The sequence below is a fragment of the Pavona decussata genome, unplaced genomic scaffold, assembly GCF_977016875.1.
Source record: "Pavona decussata unplaced genomic scaffold, jaPavDecu1.1 SCAFFOLD_134, whole genome shotgun sequence".
NCBI classification, from domain to species: domain Eukaryota; kingdom Metazoa; phylum Cnidaria; class Anthozoa; order Scleractinia; family Agariciidae; genus Pavona; species Pavona decussata.
The window spans coordinates 1,572,135-1,591,279 of NW_028145547.1; the positions used below are offsets into that span (position 1 = coordinate 1,572,135).

General features: G+C 42.6%; 1 protein-coding gene across 1 annotated transcript in view; it reads right to left on the reverse strand.

The window, feature by feature from the left end:
- Positions 1-807: 807 nt before the first annotated feature.
- LOC146467642 (uncharacterized) overlaps positions 808-19,145 on the reverse strand; it is a 129,211-nt gene continuing 110,873 nt past the window's right edge. The window contains exons 78-88 of the mRNA XM_085125187.1: positions 18,264-18,821; positions 16,138-16,704; positions 14,991-15,524; positions 12,932-13,393; positions 11,774-12,217; positions 9,917-10,345; positions 9,254-9,703; positions 7,916-8,299; positions 4,431-4,844; positions 3,192-3,781; positions 808-1,374 (exon numbers count right to left, since the gene is read on the reverse strand). Coding sequence (XP_084981313.1) covers positions 1,163-1,374; positions 3,192-3,781; positions 4,431-4,844; positions 7,916-8,299; positions 9,254-9,703; positions 9,917-10,345; positions 11,774-12,217; positions 12,932-13,393; positions 14,991-15,524; positions 16,138-16,704; positions 18,264-18,821 — 5,044 coding nt within the window. The 3' untranslated portion in view covers positions 808-1,162. The remainder of the gene's footprint in view (positions 1,375-3,191; positions 3,782-4,430; positions 4,845-7,915; positions 8,300-9,253; positions 9,704-9,916; positions 10,346-11,773; positions 12,218-12,931; positions 13,394-14,990; positions 15,525-16,137; positions 16,705-18,263; positions 18,822-19,145) is intronic.

The following is a 19,145-nucleotide window of genomic DNA, read 5'->3' on the forward strand; positions in this document are numbered from 1 at the left end:
AATAAGTCCGCAATGCATGCGTGTGTCTGGTGCAGCTAGTTTTGAGGAACTAGAACAACAATTTTGGTCCATTTTCTAAATCTGTCTGGTGTTTGAATAAATAACATTGAACGTTTACCTAATTAATTTCACCTCTAGGTGGTACATTAACGGGAATGAAATTCCAATTCCAATGATTAAAAAATGTCCAGCAACAGAACGGCCTGTTAACTAGTGATGCTTTGGTGCGTAGAATTTAAGGACTTTTCGGGTGTTGTCATTCAATGGTTCATATACCAGTATGTTCCTAAACAGCATAAGTGGCCAGCTTTCTATGTATATTCTGGGTTTAAAGGGAGGGGGTTCACATTTCAGCGTATGTGCATGAATTTAAATGCTTTTTTCTGTTTCTTTTCAACTTTATGGCCTTAAAAATCCTACTCTCATGTACTTCAGTAATCACATTCTATAATTAGTCCACAGAAAATGCTAGTGGATTGCACTCATATTGTCGATATTGAATTTAGCGTTGACCCGTAGAATTTATTCCACGGTTGATGTGTTTAGAGTTATTTGCATGCGAAATAACCCAATCATATGAAAAAAATTACCACCCGAGTTACCTATTCCCTTCCGAATGGTTCATAAAAAACGAATTAAATTGAACAGGCTTGGGTCATAGCGAGCAAAAGCGAAAAAGTATTTTGATTCATAGACACGCGCAGAACCGTGAACCCCTCCCTCTTTTCGCAACCACAAGTCAACGTGGAGTGTAGCTTTCTACCATTTGAGCTGTCCAGATACCCGCTTCAGCTAACCACACATACATATTTTTATCATGCCTTTATTGGTTATAGAAGAGAACAGCTTACAATAAAATGAAACTCGTTAGTATAATTATAAGGTTAAAATAAATATCGGCCGTTAGACCTTCGTTAAGCGGAGATCTTGCACAGTCTTCATCGAGATGGCGTACGTACGAGATGGTAGCTTCAACTTCAGAAAGTTGAGCCATCACTTTGAATACGTCAGTATGGAATACACTGAATCATCAACTTTTTAACTCTCCAACTTTGCATTCTGCCGCAACGAAAAAAATCAAGAAAAATTTATTAGTGGGTTAGTAGTGATTAAAGCTGCTCTCCGAAGTATAGCTCCGTTTTCCGTTCGGTCGTTGTTCCGATCACAGGTAGTCGTTCACATTCATTGTTGCCCCCGTCTCCTTGCTCATTTCCTTGGAAATCGACGCCGACGGTGATTCTTGATCAGCGGCGGTGGGTGGGGAATCGAACATTTGTGACGTTGGTGATGTGTCCGTGAAGGTACTGGGGTCGATCGAGTCTGGTACATTCTGCTCATCCGCTGATTGCGCTGAATTCTGTGCCGGAGGTTGGTCTGAAAATATAGTGAACACTAAATAAAACTGAAGTTCCATAACCTCTTCTAATATGGAAGCCCAGCTAGCGGCCACCTCCCACGTACCCACGGAGATGATTGATGTAGTAACTAGGGCAAGTTTTTCCTAGTTCACAATACACCTGATAGCTCTTGTGGACAGGTGTAAAAGGATACAAAACGCTAGTGTGGATGAAAATATTTTGCTTCCTTTTCGCCGCGATAAAAACGGACACTTTTTGAAAAAACATTAGTGTGGATGGGACCTTAAGTCCTTGAATCAATCCTTTTTCGAGCAGATATAATTTTACAACAGCAAAATCTCGCCAAAAGGTTTGACGTATGACAATTTAAATGCCATTGTTCTTCTTTGATTGGGTATTTGAGCTGTGTGCGTTCCCCGTTCCAGAAATAAATCTGCAAGGGAAACGGGGTTGACTCCAAGGTACCTTAAGCAGAGACGACGACTACGCCAACAAAAACGGGACTTAAAATTAGATTCGCGTTTTCTGAATAAATTCTTAAAGATTTCTTGTCATGTAGTTTGTGTAATGTGGCTTAACTATCCAGGAGCTAACGTCGTAGGGGCGGCTTTATAGTTCAGAACGAGAAAGGAAAATTAATCATCATGCATTCACGTTCTCAATAAAACCTTAAATTTGGTCATTTTACGTTGTTGTTTTCGTTTTGCAGAGGACGGCCAAGACATGTACCAAAGCTTATAATGCACGTGTAGAGCCAGTATTTTGCTAATTAAAACTTTGTTCTCTGACGTTTTCGTTGCCGTCTTTGTCGTCGCCGCTTAAGGTTCTTAGTACGAGAGATAGAGGCTCCGGGCCATGGACTCCTGACACGGGCTGCCGTCAACAAACCCGTTTTTACAGTGTAAGGGTGGCTTATATGTATCTAGCAAGCATAAACGTAAACGCGAGAGGAATCAAAACGACGTTCACACATGCGACAAGCACTACAAGGGCGAGACCACATGAGCAGGCGTAGTGCATTTTAAGATGACAAGTACACAAACAGCGACACAAACAGTATACAGTCAACTCTCTCGTAAGCGACCACCCTTGGGGCACGACAAAATGGTCGCTTATGGGAGGTGGTCGCGACAAAATGGTCGCTTATGGGAGGTGGTCGCTTACGAGAAGTGGTCGCTATGAGAAAGTTGACTGTATATGCATTAACAAAAGCACACATAAAGGAGAGATTTCATGTACTTGTGTTAATGATTGGGCTTAAATTTCTATTGCAACTGTGCGTTTACTTGTACATGTACTACAACAACGTACGTGTCATGTAATCAATCATTCAAAAACTCATTAATAATTCATAAGTCCATCGACCTATCAAATGGTCGATAAAACATCACCTGCAGTGGTTTTGTATCCGATAAAACCTCCTCCTTATAAGTATGCGGTGTTTAATGTTTTTCTCGTATGCTAATTTCTAACGTTCACAAAAGCATATTTACAATGTTATGAACTCTATTGACACACGCTTTTCCAGGAATGTTTTTGAAGCCGTTCAAAAAACTCGCAGCACGCGTTTTATCGGGTCTAAAACCACTCAGCTGCGCCTCGTGGTTTTAAATCCCGATAAAAAACTGCTGCTCGTGTTTTAAACATTACATAAGTTTGTTAACGTGCCGGGAAAATCATAACCGAAGATAAGGACACGTCTAACTGAGGACGTTTTACTATCTATCGAAGAAAACCCTAAATGATAATTACAGTTGATTAGGAAAGTAAAACAGAAATAGCAAAATGATTCAGCCTGTTACTGTAACATGTCCAAAACGGACTATCACGTACCTCTTATCCTTCCTAAGCGAAAATTCTTAAAACGTCTTGCTCGCAGATATTTCCAACCTTTCCTTCCTCGCACCCTTGCTTTGCCCTTACGCAGCCGGATTCGTCGCAGGCGTCCGAATAACACCGCACGCAGCTTGTTGCAGCAGTTCCTCACGCGCCTCCACAACTTCCTGTAACGGACCTGCAAGGTCCCTCCTCTGGCAGGCACATACCTCCAGCGTCCGCCGATGCGAATTCCAAATCGTCGCCCACGCAGTGTAACCCTATAATACCTGCGGCCGTAGCGGATGTACCATCTACGAAGCCTTCGTATCACATAACGCCATCTACCTCTAAACCTTAGTCGTAACTTCACGGGGGTCTTCCTTCGGCCGAATCCAATCCACTTCTTCCTCCACCAGAGCGTTAGCCTTCCTCGATGGATGGCGATCGGTCTTCCTTTTCGCTTGTAGCGGACAACGAGGCGTCCTTTACGTGGGTAGATCCACCGCAATTTGCCGCGGATGTACATTTTCAAACGACGAACGAGGCGCCTAAGTGGTCGCCAACGTCCTCTTCGGTAGCGCACATATATTCCTCCTTTTCGGATTCTGCGAAACCAAAGAGAGAAGAGAATAGTTAGCGATTATTAAAGTCCGGAACGCATGAATAGCAGCTCCACTATAGTGAGAAGCTTGAATTGTATCCAGGTGCATGGTCCACAGTTTAAATTTACAGGTACATTCGTGGTATTTGTTTTTTTTTTTTGTTTTTTTTTTTAGTAAAAGACGCTGATCATGACAGAACTCTTGCACTTATAAAGAAAGGCTGAAAACGGAAAATGAAATATTTTAAACGCAGCTTAGATACATTGTACTGGTCGTCTCAAAAAGAGCGGTTTTCAACTAAGTGTTGAAAGCATTTCACGTTTGCTTTAGTATCTGAATTTGCTTTACTGCACATTGATGACTGGCTCGCACGCGTTTTCCCGCACCATTTTCTTCGAGTTATAATTGGTTTGTTGCGCTGTTTACGTCTGTTGTGATTGGTTAGAGTAATTACTTAAGGTTATTTCTACAACACTTAATTGAAAATCACTCTGAAGTGTCCATTTTTCTGTACTCCCCATACATGTGTATGGTGAGAACTCGCATTTGTCCAGCTTCCAGCTAGCTTGATAGTATATCTCAGCTGGAGCTACTCTAGTCCTATGGTGTCCTCTTAAATTCATATGATAGTCCCAGTCTAGGATTCTCTTACCTTAGACCATACTTCTTCCTGCCGACACGGAACCAGAACCTTCGTCCTCTCCTAAAAACTCGTCTGTACCTTTTGCCGTACTTGATCATCATTCTACCGTTGCGTCGACCATATCTGCGGCGTCTACGGCGTCTTAACCGTCTCCAGTACCGTCTTAACCTCTTACGCCTTCGCCTTCTCCTTCTGCGACGACCACGGCGTGTGGAAGGACGTCTCCATCGTCGTTTGTAAAAGAATCTCACTTTGCCGTATACGAATCGAATTGGTGTGATCTTTCTTCTGTAGACGACTCGGATTGTTTTACCAACCCGTCTGGCTCGACGGTAGCGTCCTTTCAAGCGAATCCTTAGCATTCTTGTTGGAACTCGGTACCATCGTCTCCCACGGCCGTATCGGATTACACCTCGTGTGATCCTGTTGCGGCAAGAACAAAGAAAGGGAGCTCAGTTTCAAGCCAGAGTCTGTAAAAAAGCCTCGCAGCAGCTGGCAAGAATTTGAACAAGACCGTGCAAACCATAGAAAGTGAACAGTCTCTATTTGCACGAAAATCCGCGGGGAGGAACGTCATAAAACTGAGCAAATACGAAATTCGAAGCGCGAGTCGCGCTCGCGAGCTACAGGGGCGCGAGCTGCGAGTAGCCTTCCGGCGCCCGCGCGCTCGCGGCGACTCGTCCCAAGAATATCGTGCTCGCCCAGTTTTTTTACGTTCTTCCCCGCAGAAGAGAGATTGCTCACAGTCTATGCAAACCACTACAGTGACTGTCTGCATTGGGTAGAAATACGTAGTCTGTAAAATAGCAGCTAGATATGTATGGATTATGGAGTTATAGAAGACAGAGCGCCGGAAAGAAAGTAGCGTAATTCCCTAAGGTAAATTAATTTGACTTTCTGCTTTGTGGACTCCAGGAGGAAAATGCAGTATTTTAGCTTAGATGGATGAATTGTAGCCGGGGGTAGTTTATCTTAAATGTTCACCAGAAGAAAATCTTAAGCTTTCGATTCAGCCCCTAAGCGTTGTCTTATGTCCTTAAAAATTAATTCTTACGCCAATTTGTTTCTCGCCAAATTTGAGACGGACGCATTACTACGTGCTCATAGACGACATCTTCATGATATGGACACACTCTCTCGACGACCTCCAAACCTTCACTACTTATCTCAATAACATTCACCCCACTATTAAATTTACATCCAATTATTCTCTCACATCTATACCCTTTCTGGACGTCAGTGTGTCTCTCTATAACGGCACTATCACTACCGACCTTTACACTAAGCCTACTGACAAACATCAATACTTGTTACAATCTTCATGTCATCCTAGACACACTAAGAGAGCCATTCCATTCAGCTTAGCTCTCAGACTTCGACGTATTTGTTCTTCTGACGAAACTTTTAAACTCCGAACAAACGAACTCAGAACCTATCTCAACAAACGGGGATACAATCTTTCATTCCTCAACCAAGAAATAGGACGTGTTAACGGCATCCCACGTTCCGACGCTATAGCTACGAAAGACACCTCCGACACCAACCAACCTATACGAGTACCCCTTGTCGTCACATACAATCCAGCCCTTCGTTCGGTATCATCCGTTATTCACAAACACTTCAACATCCTATCTTCATCTCCCCGCTGCGCAAACGTTTTCAAAGCCACACCTCTTGTTGCCTTCCGACGGACCAACAACCTGAGTGATTTACTTGTTAGCGCCAAACTACGTAATCCCACACAAAACAACCTACCCCATGGATCTTTTCGATGTGGGGACAACTGTTTAACTTGCAACTACATAACAGACGGACGTACCAGCTACACATTTCATTCTACCGGCGAAACTAGACATATTACTCATCATATAGACTGTAACTCTAAAAACGTTATTTACATGGTACACTGCAACCGCTGCCACAAACAATACATAGGAGAAACAAAACGACGACTTAAAGACCGTTTTAACGAACACCGTAGACCAGTCGACAAACAAACAAACAGTTCCAAACCCACCACAGTTTCAGAACAGTTTCTTTCTAACGACCATAACGCTTCTGACATGCTACTAATTCCCCTCGAACTCATCAAATCTAATCGTGACAGTGTACGCAAAGCTAGAGAGGCATACCTCATCGACAGAGGTCAAACTATTGAACCCTTAGGTCTTAATAGGAGAGATGAGACATGAACATTTTTCCCGTCTTTCATCTTCCTAAGTTATGTAATTAACTCATTGTTACGTATTTTGTTTTCGTCTACCACGTTGTAACGTTAGTTTATACCTATTTACCAGTTGTATTTTCAAATTTCAAATTGTAACGTTTTTGTTTATGCAACTTTAGCCTTTTTTCAGGTATCTATTGTAACTGTTTAAATTGTAACGTATCTTGCCACAGGGTCAGTCTCAAACATACCCTGAAGAAGAAAGGCCGTGCCTTTCGAAATATTGTAAAATATACTTCCCTGACCGTGAAATCAGCCTTGCTCTTTTTTTAGATTATTTGCTTTACAATTTTTTTTGCTGATTAGATCCTTCACTTCAGGATCCGGTACTTTTATTTTGTCACGGTGGTCCTTGCAAACACAGTTTATCACTGGTTTTTACTAAAAATTAATTGCCCGTTCCGAAGTTAAAAAAGGGACTGGAGCCTAGTTTACATGTTCAAATTACGTCGGATGAAGAAATGAACCCCATCGCCAGAAAGATCGCATAAAAAAGTAATTTTACCAAGTTTGGTTGTGTTTCATTGCGTAGTAACCAGGCTGTGACCTGTCAAGGACCGCCCAAATTCCACACAAATATCTCCAATTCTGAGATGGCGTCTCCTATTTTTTTTTTTTTTAACAGCTTTATTGACCATCACACATGTTAAATACAATAAATTAAACAACCATAAAGAAATGAAAATACGTGAAAAGTGATAAGGTCAAAAGGGCAGGTGCGAACGGGACGCGAGGGCCCATGCGAGGCACCTCCCATGATACAAATAATAATTAAAACACAAACAACCAAAAGACGCTAAAAAAACTAGGGATGACATACATATTTATCATGTTAACATAACATTTCGGCACGCCAATCAACTACGTTCTAACATTTGGAGTTTTACCGACCGACCATTACACAAAAGAGTTTGAGTTATCGGGGTAAATTAATTTAAACCAAGGGAAAGTCAAATTAGTTCGAGTTAGAGGCGAGTTCGAGCTAGCTGCAAGTAAATGACTGAAAAAATAAAGGGGGCTGGGGTTCAAATCCAGGGGAATTGGAATTTTGTGCTTGTTAGCGGGGACTTCGAGTTAACCGAGTTAGCGGGGTTCCACTATACCGGAGTTATATGTTCATCCCAAAGCAACTAACCAACCAACGAGTTGCATCGAGGGGGGGGGGGGGGGTATTTAAAAATAAACAACAACAAAACAAACAAACAAAAGAAACAGTTTACGGAATGCTAAGAGCTAACAAGATGATGTTTGCGTCACTTCCTCTTACCTTAGGGTGTAAGTTCTTCGTCTTAATCGGAAATAGTACGTTCCCCGCCTCCTGTAAACCGTCCTCCATCTCCTGTAAACATATACCCGCATTACGGGGTAACGCCTCCGTCCGAACCGTCTGCGGCGCCACCTAGGACGTCTAATGCGTCTGACACGCCGTCGTCGCCTGACTTTAAGCCAACGCCTTCCTTTACGATAATAGACAGTCGTATATGTGATACGGATCTTTAGGTAGCTTCGTCCAATGCGGATGACTGACTTTCGTCCGCGCTGTATGACCCTCCTCCAGCCTTTCCTCACGCGGAAATAAAGGCGGTATTTGTTACGAGGGATGCGTCGCCAAGCTCTTCTGAAGCGGTAATATAACTTGCCATATTTATACCTGTTGGAAGGGAAATAATTAGAGCGGATTGGTTTGCAGCCCTCCTAGAAAACAATAGAACAAAACGCCCAACCCTAAAAGCAACAGCAGCTGCTACGCAATTAAAACAATTACAAGCTTACTAGAGCTGCTACACTACTGAAGATATGATTTGAGGAGAGCAGGGATGGTGCAGTGACGAGAGCACTTGCCTCCCACCAATGTGGCTCGGGTTCGATTCCCGGACTCGGCGTCATATGTTGGTTGAGTTTGTTGTTGGTTCTCGTCCATGCTCCGAGAGGTTTTTTCTCCGGGTACTCCGGTTTTCCCCTCTCCTCAAAAACCAACACTTCTAAATTCCAATTCGATTGGGAAAGTGTCCCCGATTAGTGCTCTGCGCTTTTAAAATACATTGATTGATTTATTATTATTATTATAGCAAATATAGTACATCGTGCTGAAAAATACATGAAATTTCAGGCTCTTCAGAGAGACAATGGAAATAGAACAGTTTTCAATAGGCCATTCTCACGATGGCGTCACTACAACTACCAGAATCCTTCAGTTTGTTGTTTTCTCGTGCAAATTAGGGATATTGTTATCTTAACCTCAGTGGGATTATAAAGTTAAATAAGAAAGGAAACACGAAGAGAACTCTGGTTGTTGTAATAAAATAACCTCCTCGTGAAAATCCTTTTTTGGCACTTATTTTAGGGAGTCGAACAAGCCGTCGAAAACTCTTTACGTCTCCTCCAAGACTTATTTCAGCCCTTGAAATTGGACTATTTTGGCCATAATTAAGCAGAGCCAAACTAGCCCTCAACATTTTTTAATCACCGAAACGGCTCCAATTTGGGGGCTAAAACAGATCTCATGAATTGAATTTAGACTGTTTTGTATATACCAAATTCAGCCGCCCAACGTATTGTTGACCCCATCAAACTACACCTTTTTAAATTGATCTTTTTGTTTTACCTGATTCTTCGTCGTTGGCCTCCCAAATGGAAAGTTAATCTTCCTTTCCACCTGTAAACCAGTCTTGTCTTTCTGCGATAGTAGATCTTCAGTGGGCTGGTGCGTCGCCTGTATCGCCTTATGCGCCTTAATCGACGCCTTCTTCGTCGTTTTCGTCGCCTGATTCTTCGCAGTTTGCGTCTGTAGCGTCGGATATTACGCCTTCGCCGGCGTCGTCTTCTTTGTCCTTTGCGACGTTTGTAAACGATGCGCCTCCATCTCCTGCCTTTACGGCGATAGACCCTTCCCCGCAAGAATTTTATCCTAACGCGTTTTCTTCTTATAAAGACCGTCATGCGACCTTTGTACCGTTTTGCACCGAGCCATCGTCGTCTGATCAAGAATTGAGGCCGTCTTCTGATGTTATGCCACCTTCTTCTGAAGCGAATTACGATCCTTCCATTGCGGTACCTGTTTATGGCAAACACGAGAAAAACAGGGACTGTAAATTTTAACAAACACAAGAAGACTGTAAAGCAACTAAACTGGAACAACAAAGGACCACAGAGTCAACATGAACGCTTCCAGTGTCAGTAGTGCTCTCTGACTCCACTCAATTTTCAGGTCATGGTCAGAAAACAAGTGGGTTGATTATCCTGTAAGTATTATAGATTGTTATCTTACTTGACAAATCTCCTTGTTCTCCTGTAATAAAGGATGAGACGCCCTCGTTGCCGGTAAATGTATCTGAAGCGTCGCCTGTAGAAAACGCGCATCACGCTTCCGCGTCTTCCACGCCTTCCTCGTCGTCTTCGTCGGCGCCGTCGTCTTCTTCGCCTCTTTCTTCGGCGTAACCTTCTGCGCGTGCGCCTTCGTCTTCGCCTGTTAATGAACCGGCGGAGCCTGGCTCTCACAAGTTTCTTTTTGTACAATACTCTTAATCTGCCGCCTATGATTCGGAACGGTCTTTGTTTATTTCTGAAACGAACACGCAGCCTACCGCGATAATATCGCACTCGTCGCCAGCGCCGACCGAATCGTAGTTTGACAGGCCTTCTTCCCAACCAGCGGTAGCGTTTTCCATATCTGATTCCGATCTTGCCTTGCCAGAACCTACAAAAAAAGATGAATGAATAATAAGCGTGCTTTAAGGACGGTGCCTACTATTGTTACTGCGCATACGTTCTGCGCATCTCGAAATACTCGGGTTTCCTATGGGTGGTGCATACTAATACAGGGATATTTTTGCGCGGTTTAAATCTATGAGGAGAAAGTAGAACTTACCAAATGCTCTTGGTATCGCAAAAGAAAATTGGGGGTAACCACGCATTTTTCAGAGATAATTAAGGTTCAATTTAGGAAAAAATCCCATACATTGCTTTATATTTTAGCGTTTTTTAGAGATATTGTTGCTTAATTTTCTCTGAAAAATGCGTGGTTACCCCCGATTTTCTTTTTGGATTCCAATAGCCCTTGCTAAGATCTGCTTTTCCCGCATAGTCAGAAACCACACAAAAATACTTCGGTATTAGTAGGCGCACGTGTCGCATGCTTCATGACGTTTCGTAAGCAATCATGGGAATAAGGCATTGAATCGCCAGCGCATGCGTGCAGGGCAGATTGTAAGAGGAGAGTCTACTAATGTAAACACTGGACAGTTTAGCTTTAAAAAGCTTTCGCATTTCAGGGGAAATACTCATTCTCATACTTTATTTATTTATACAGTCAACTCCCTTTATTGCGAACACCCTCCAGCTCGGAACCACGAGTTAGTGTCCTTAATAGCGAGAGTCCGTAATAGCGGGAATTTATTTGTCAAACGTCTGTAATCTAGTTTTGTCCAGGACTTAGCTGCTGTCCGTATTATTGGGGTTTCCTTAATAGCGAGGTGTCTGCAAGGCGAGAGTTGACTGTACATGGTAAAATCTTCAGTATTATATTATGATAAGAAAGTATTAAGAACTTCACAAGTTAAAATAAAAATACTGATTTTTGGACCAATAAAAGGAGATGAAGTCATTTTGTCGCTTGTGAAGGTGCCTCTGGTAACTCGTGATCTGAACTCAAACACCTCTTATTTCAATATAAACAAGACTTATTTCTTTGGTTTGTTTGTACGTCCCTGAAGGAGACGGGGCCGCCATTTCTAAGTGGTCACCCGAGGCACAGGCACGCAGATATCATAGCGAGGGAACTGTCTTTTTCCGTAGGTTTTTAAACACCCGAAGTATGGGTCAGGCAGGAATTAGATCCTATTCAAATTGTTCTTTAAACTTCTCTCTCTCTCCTTCTTCTTTTTTTCTTTGTGTAATTTTTTTAACGATTAACTACAGGGCTTTAATCAGTCTCAATCAAGTCCTCGTTAAACCGCCACAAAAGAGATGGGAAACTTAATAAATGGTTGTGATAATTTGTCAAAAAAAAAAATCATATTAGATCTTAGAAACGGAAGGAAAATCGCCGAAAAGATATATTCATTAAACAAAAAACATATAAAGGTAATTTCAAATGTATGTCTAATATACAAGTTTGTTTTATTACCTTACTATTCTCCATTTACCAAGGATTCGTGCCCTCAGGTATCGTCCCCTGCGGAAGACTATGATCCATTTTCTGCGATAATAAAATCGAAGAATATTACGCTGTCGCCTTCGTCGCATGCGTCTTCGGTACCTACGACGTCGTCGCCTAAGACGTCTCCTTCGTCGTCGACGGCGCCTGCGTCTTCGCCTTCGCCGTCCTCTTCGTCCTCGCGGTTTTCTCCTAAAAATCTTCCAGCGCCTGCCATAGCGTACATAGGCACGCCCTCTAGTTAACTTAAATCGTCTGTAACGTCCCCTACATCGCACCACAAGCCTTCTGCCGCGCCTTCTAATCAACGACCAACGCTTATAGCCGATGCGGAACTTGAAACGTCCGGTGATTCGTCGTATTACGCGCCTCTTTCCTTTGTACGTCACCGTGATGTATTTGCCTCTTCGATATCTATGTGAAATTAAAAAAGACCTGAATTACAACTAGCCAATAACCATCTGAAGGAGAGGTAATTATCCAATTTTCCATTTTATAATTTTGCTGCCACTGAGTTGGCAACCTCCAAAACAAAACGCAGCACGTCGTTTTAATACAACTAAATAAAAAGATTGTTCTTACATACTTCTGCCGGTCTATCTTGACTTTTTAAAAGTATAAATACCCCAGAACTTGCTTCAAATTTAAAATTTACCTTTTCAAAACAATGAAATGTAATCTCCCTTATGTTTACACTATATCGACTGCGATAAATTTTACCACGAAAGGATGTATCACATAGTTTCAGTACAACGGAGTAACAAGCCAAAATAACGTCTGCGAGGGATAGATAGATAGTTTATTTAAAAATCACTTCGCAGCCTAAAGGCTGAATTACGTAATTATTTACAAGTATTTAAAATTAAACTTAATTACAGAAATAATAGAAAAAATACAAAAATGTAAATATGTTCCATCAAAGACACGTATATTAGACTAAAACTGAAAGCTAGAAACCACAGCCCAGACAAAGTTTAGCTAAATTTCAAGTTAAATTTCCTCGACATAGCAAATATAAATGTATTCTTAGTTCTATCAGTACGAAGCCGTGGCATATTAAAATGGTGCTGTTTCCTAATAGTGTTGAAAAGCTTCTGGCACAAAAGGGAGGCTAGCTATGGTACTTACCGGAAGGTTATCCATCGTCCTCTGTAACGCATTCGATATTGCCCACGCCATTTGATGATTGCTCTCCAACGTCTTCGGTAATGGAATAAAAGTGCGGCTCGTCTGCTTCGTCGTCTTCTTCGCCGTCTACGTCTTCGACGCCTACGTTTCAATCGTCTTCGCCAACGTCGCCGTCTTCGCCGTCCTCTTCTCCCGTAACGTCGACGTCGTGGTCTTCTTCTCCTGGGCTTTGGCTTCGGCTTCGGCTTTTTTCTTACAGATACGAAACGCGCTGGGATACGAACGGTTACCCGGCCACGACTGATTCGAATCTGTTTCTTCCTGCCTCGCGCGAAAACAATTAGATGGCCTCGTTCTCTCCTCGTCGTCTTCCACGCTCCATAGTAGCGTACCTGTATTGTCGCCCTACGCATCTTGTACCATCTTCTTTTATAACGGATCCTGAAAACTCCACGAGAGCACCTGTGATGAAATGAGACCAAAAAGGGAATATAAAAAAATGTACCTACCCAACGCTAGTTTACAGGCATTCCACTCAGAAACAACGGGAAACAAATAACAGGTTAAAAATGCCATCTGACAGGAGGCAAACCAGCTGGCTATATGCAAACGTGGCCGACGATGGGACTTGAACCCGGGACCTCCGGATTTCGAGTCCGGCGCAATAAACCGCTGGACCACGCCGCCTCCTACTTAGATGTCGACATTGATCTATTTGTTGTTAACTAAATGGACCAGAGGGAACATTAGAGCCATTATATAAGGAGACGTGTCAGGAGATTTTCGGAGTCGCGCGTTTTCTTTCCGAAGTGCGCTAGAGTTGATTGATCACGAGTTGCTCTTTAAAGAATTCAAATGATTTCCTTCTCTCGGTGTAATAAAATTATTTTGTAGCTAAGTGAAACAATCCTTGCACCAAGACATCAAGATGCTCACGACACTTCCCGTTTAATGAAAGACCCAATCGGTAGGCGTGCATGGATGTTTTATAAAAATACTTGGGAGCAACGTTAATTAGCCACCTTTACGAAAGACAGTTTCTTAAATGTTTTACGAAACCACTCTTTCGAAGGACTAAATCATGAAAGGTGAGTACTCCATATCTGCACATTGCACATGCCCCGTTTCCGGGATGTTAAAGAAATCCAATAGACCCTTCCCCAAAATTCAAATAAGTTAAAATTAAAAACGTATACCAGTACTAGAAAGAGCACTTTTACTTTAGTAACCCTGCAAAGTTTCAGCATATCAGGTGTTATATCAGCTGAGAAAATGTAAGTTGAAAAATGACAAATTTACAGACGTTTGTATGTCTGGGGGTAGGACGCATACCTCCAGTCATACAAACGTCTGTAAATTTGTCAAATTTCATCTTACGTTTCCCAAGCTGATATAACACCTAATATGCTGAAACTTTGCAAGGTTACTAAAGTAAAGGTGCTCTTTCCAGTGCTGGTATCAGTTTTTCGTTCAGTTCAATTTTAACTCATTGAAATCTGTAGCCGCCATTTTGGAGAAGGGTCTATTATCAATCCATCGGAAAAAGATTGGTGGCGGCTGTACATTTTACCACAATACCTTGCGAGCCTGACACAGCCAACTTGCACACACAAAGCCACGTTTTTCGGAAAACTCGTCCCTGTACTAACAACATTACGTATGCTAGGTTTGAAGTTTTAAGAACGTTGCTGTACGTTTTCATGAGCGTTTTTAGGGATTTCGTACGCTGAGAATTATGGGTAATAGTACCAGTCACCATCTCTTTCGGTACGGTGGGTTGGATGGAAACCATATCAATCAGTGTCGCTGTTATGGCGACAACAGCGTTACAAAATAGTGGGTTTCATGACTAGGGCAACAGCATTTTGGTACATTTCTTATCTATCTCCCACAAAGCAAACCCTGCAGATCATAAATTCCAGTTTTTATGGAAAAAATGAGGACAAGGCTATAAACGCTCTTTTCTCTGAATTCCGAATTCACACTTCAAAGCGATCACGACAGAAACGAGAACTTGAGTCAAGATGAGATTTCTAAAGAAAGTTGTAGGTATCCCTACCTGATGAGTCTCCACCGTCTCCTGTATCGTATACGCAGCCCATGTCGGATTTGATAAGCTTTTCTCCATTTACGTGCGTAATACAACCGAAGCAAGCTGCGACGTCGTGGCCTCCTACGCGGCCTTCGCCTTCTTCCATACCGTCTCCTACGCCTCCGCTGTCGTTTCCTTCGCCTCCTTAACTTTCTGTACCTTCTCCTACGTCTTCTTCGTCGTCTTCTTCGTCGACGCCGCTTTCGCCTTCTCTGCCTCCTTCTTCGCCGTCGTAGTCTCTGTCTTCGTCGTCGCACTCTTCTGCGTCGTGAAACCCTTCGGCGTCTGCGCCGCAGGGTATACCAACGTCGCCCTCGATATAATCTGACTGTGCGCCTTATAACGCGCAGTTGGTATGTTCTTCCACCATACCGAAGACGGAACCTTCGCTTAATCATCGTTACTTTTCGCCATCGGTTTCGGTACCACACTCGGACACGTCTGTAAGGTAGTCGGATCCATCTTCTTTGGCGCCGAATCACCACCGTTCTAGACAAAAACCTTAAAAAATAACAATAAAAAGTGAGAGATAGAAAAAACAGCAAATTATAGATTGCTGAACAACTGAAGTACGCATTCCTAATTGCTGAAGTAAAACATGACACGATACTTTATCTGAGAGGAAAACAAAAACAAAATACAAGTAAACAATACTTCCTGAAGGGGGAAATCGTGAATGTATCTCTAATAGTATATATAAAAACACTAAATTTTCCAAAAAAGAAAAAAAAAATCATTTTTTTGACCGATTAACAGGGTAGAATGGCTCGCTTACTGTCACTGCAAACTCAGCAAACGTTGATTTATCAATCTCAATAGAGCGGTTTTCAATTGATTGTCGAAACTAATTTTGGATTTCTTTTGGTTTTGCTTTACTAATCTCTGTGATTGGTTAACAAAACCGTGACGCGATACGCCTTCTAAACCAATGAGAAACAAAACCAAAACCACCCGTGTCTTACTCGCGCGCATTTTTCCGCGCTCGGTACCGGTAACATCTACTTGCTTTGAGTTGTGATTGGTTCTTTGTAATTGATTTGGGTTTTCGACACTGACTTTAAAACCACCCTAAAGGACTTTACTTTGTCTCGGTGAATACAAAGTTTCACTTCACCTTACTAAACGAAGTCTTCGTCTCAAGTACAATGTCCACCTGTTGTAACTTCTGATAAGAGTTCTCCATTTCCTGGCGTAATAGATCCGTATAACGCTTCTTCTTCCTCGCCGTCGTAACCTTCTTCTGCGTCGTCTTCGCCTTCTTGTTCGCCTTCTTCTCCTTCTTCTTCGACGTCTCCTTCTCCTCTTTCTTCTTAACATTCTCCTCAGCTTTCGACGTCTCATCCTTCGCCTGTACCTCAGCCGCCTGTTTCTTCGTCGCAGTCGCCTTCGGAATCGTTTTCGTTTTCGGATTCTTCTTCCCCTTCTACGCCTTCTACGCCTTAATCCATATCTTCTCCTTCCTCGTCGTCCTCGTCGCCTTCTAAGACGCAACCTAAATCGCCCTCGGCGGATGGAAACTTTTCTGTAACGTCTTTTGTACCTTAACATCAGCTTATGTCGCCTGTAGACAACTCGTCGCCATAGCTTTCCTCCTCCAACTCTTACTCGCAGGCGAGCTTTACGTCGACGTAGCGAAAACCACTTCCGCCCTCGCCTGATACTCCATCGACCACGGCGACATCTATCAAAGAACAAACAAATTTAAAGTGTATTTATCATTCTTCATTCAAGACAAGAAAAACACAATCTTTACAGCAATACCGACAAAATATAACAAGTTCCCAATTCTCACAAGAGATTTTTGTCCGAAAATCTATCAAATGTTATCAATAGGAAAGAGGTAAGTAACTCAGGGTCGGCTGTTTGTGCTAATACGGATGGTTTAGAACTGCAGGCGAGAACTGCGGGGCCGGGCAACGTTTAAAGCTGAACTGTATCAAGTCAACCGTTTCACTTGACGACAAGAAAGCCGTAAAGGCTTATTGAGCGGCCGCACTGTTGCCCCGCTCCACGACTCTCAGGAATTTTTAACCTTTCTCCTCGCGAGATTGAGCTAATTGAATAGTTAGAGGTCACGGTCCTTAACCAAGGATCAGATAACCCCCCCCCCCCCCCCTCCCCTACTTCTCTCGCCCAATAATGCTCTCTTTTTTTCGCAGGAATGCTAGTGCCTGATCAGAAGCGGCCCAAGCTCAGTAACCGATAACTCGAACCTGATGTTGATTTTTGTCTGTGAAATTCACTTCAGTTCTCAAAAATGCTAAAATACAGCCATAAATGTGGAAATATACGTTGCACTTAAGTTCGTCGATCTTCCATACATTTTGCTTTTTCGGTTGAACCGGACAAGTACCCGCTTTCGGCTTCGCAGTTTTTGAGGATTCCCGAAATACAATATCACCATTACCTCCAAAAGTCACCGAATTACGAGGGGTTTTTCACATTAACCCGAAATTCGCCGTGTGAAAACCCTTCTGCCTAGCCTCTTTGCATACCGTTGAATTTTCCGTTATTTTTTTAAGATTTTAAAACAGTTTTGTTTTAACTTTTACAGTTTTAAATTTATGCAAGAGTAACCTAGGAGATGAAGGACCGCTAGCAGTTCTCTTCTTGATGATCGAGAAGGCTTAGGAAAGCTGCAATGAATGTTGTGCCGCGAACCACTAATGACACAAATCATGAATCAGACAATTAACTCTGCGGCGATCCCATGAATTTTTAACTGACTGTTTTCCCAAGAAAGAAAATTGGAAACCACACGAGGTGAAGAAAAATATTCTTAGACCTCGGTAGCAATCCAGCCCACGGCCTCCGAATTACATCAACTGTTGCTCAACCGTGACTGAGCCAGAAGGCGAGACGGAAACAACTCAGTGAGTGATAAACATGTATTGCATCCGTTACATTCTCATTGCTGCGAATTACCATCTTCAGTCATTCAGGGCGTGCTCCTTTCTGGCCTGGCGGCTTAGCCGGTCTATAAACGCTCAGTCAGAAATCCAAGGCTTCACCTCAACACATTTACTTTCACAGCGAGCTAATTGGACATTATCGGGTTGCCTCGAGGATTTCAGACCAACTCGGAAATGGCCTATTAATGAGGGCTAGGTCGCTCATTCGAACTCGCTTCAATGCTTTATTAGCATTAAACGGTCAAGGAAATCAAATGTATTTTTCTTAATTCCCGTTAATTTCATGAAGCGTTACTAACCTCTAATAGACTAATAAAGCTATTCTTACCTAATCCTTCTCACTCCTCTTCTGGTTCGGAAACGTAAGTATCCCCTGCGACGGAAGACTCTTCTATACTTTCCTTTGTAGTAGAAGCGTAGCAGAATCCTTCGTCTACGTCGCCATCTTCCTCGCGTTAGTCTTCTTCGCCTTCTTCTTCTTCTTTTAGCGCGTCTTTTGATTCGTCTGTTCTTTCTTCTTCGTCTTCTTCTTCGCTGTCTCAGCCTTCTTAGATATCTTCGACGACGTCGCTTCCTTCGCCTACGTAGTCGTCTTAACCTCCTGCGTCGTCTCATACGTCTTCTTCTGATTCGTCTTCTTCTTCTCCTTCGGTATCCGCGCCTTCGCCTAACAATTCTCTTCCGCCTCCGACGGATTATTACTCTAATTCTTCCACGACGGATACTTATTCTGCGTCTCTTTCTGCCATAACGCACGTAGAATGTCCTCTTGAACAACACCGCTCTTCTCCATCGCTTCCTGAAGAGGAGTTTGAGTCGCCTATTTGGTTTTCTCAAAAATCTCCACCCTCTGCGGCGGCGTACATAGATTCCGCCTCTGGTGCACCTAAGGATAAACAGACACATCAACTCCGAAGGTTGTTGAGAGATTAACATTGTATTGTTGTTGTGTGCGGTTCGACGTTTCTCAAAATTTTAGAAACCAGAAAGAGTGTTTCATCCGATCTCCAAACACTGAGAAGTTGGGTTCAATAAATGAGTTTGGAACAAGTGTCCAGGTGTTCGAAATTCGGATGAAACACTCTTTCAAGCGTTTGATATAGCTTCTCAAACCATTAATAGTTCTTGAGAAATTGAAAGCAAAAGTTCAGCACATTTCTGATAATTAAGATGACATTCCCTCACGTCCTTCATGGTAGGAATGGAGGAA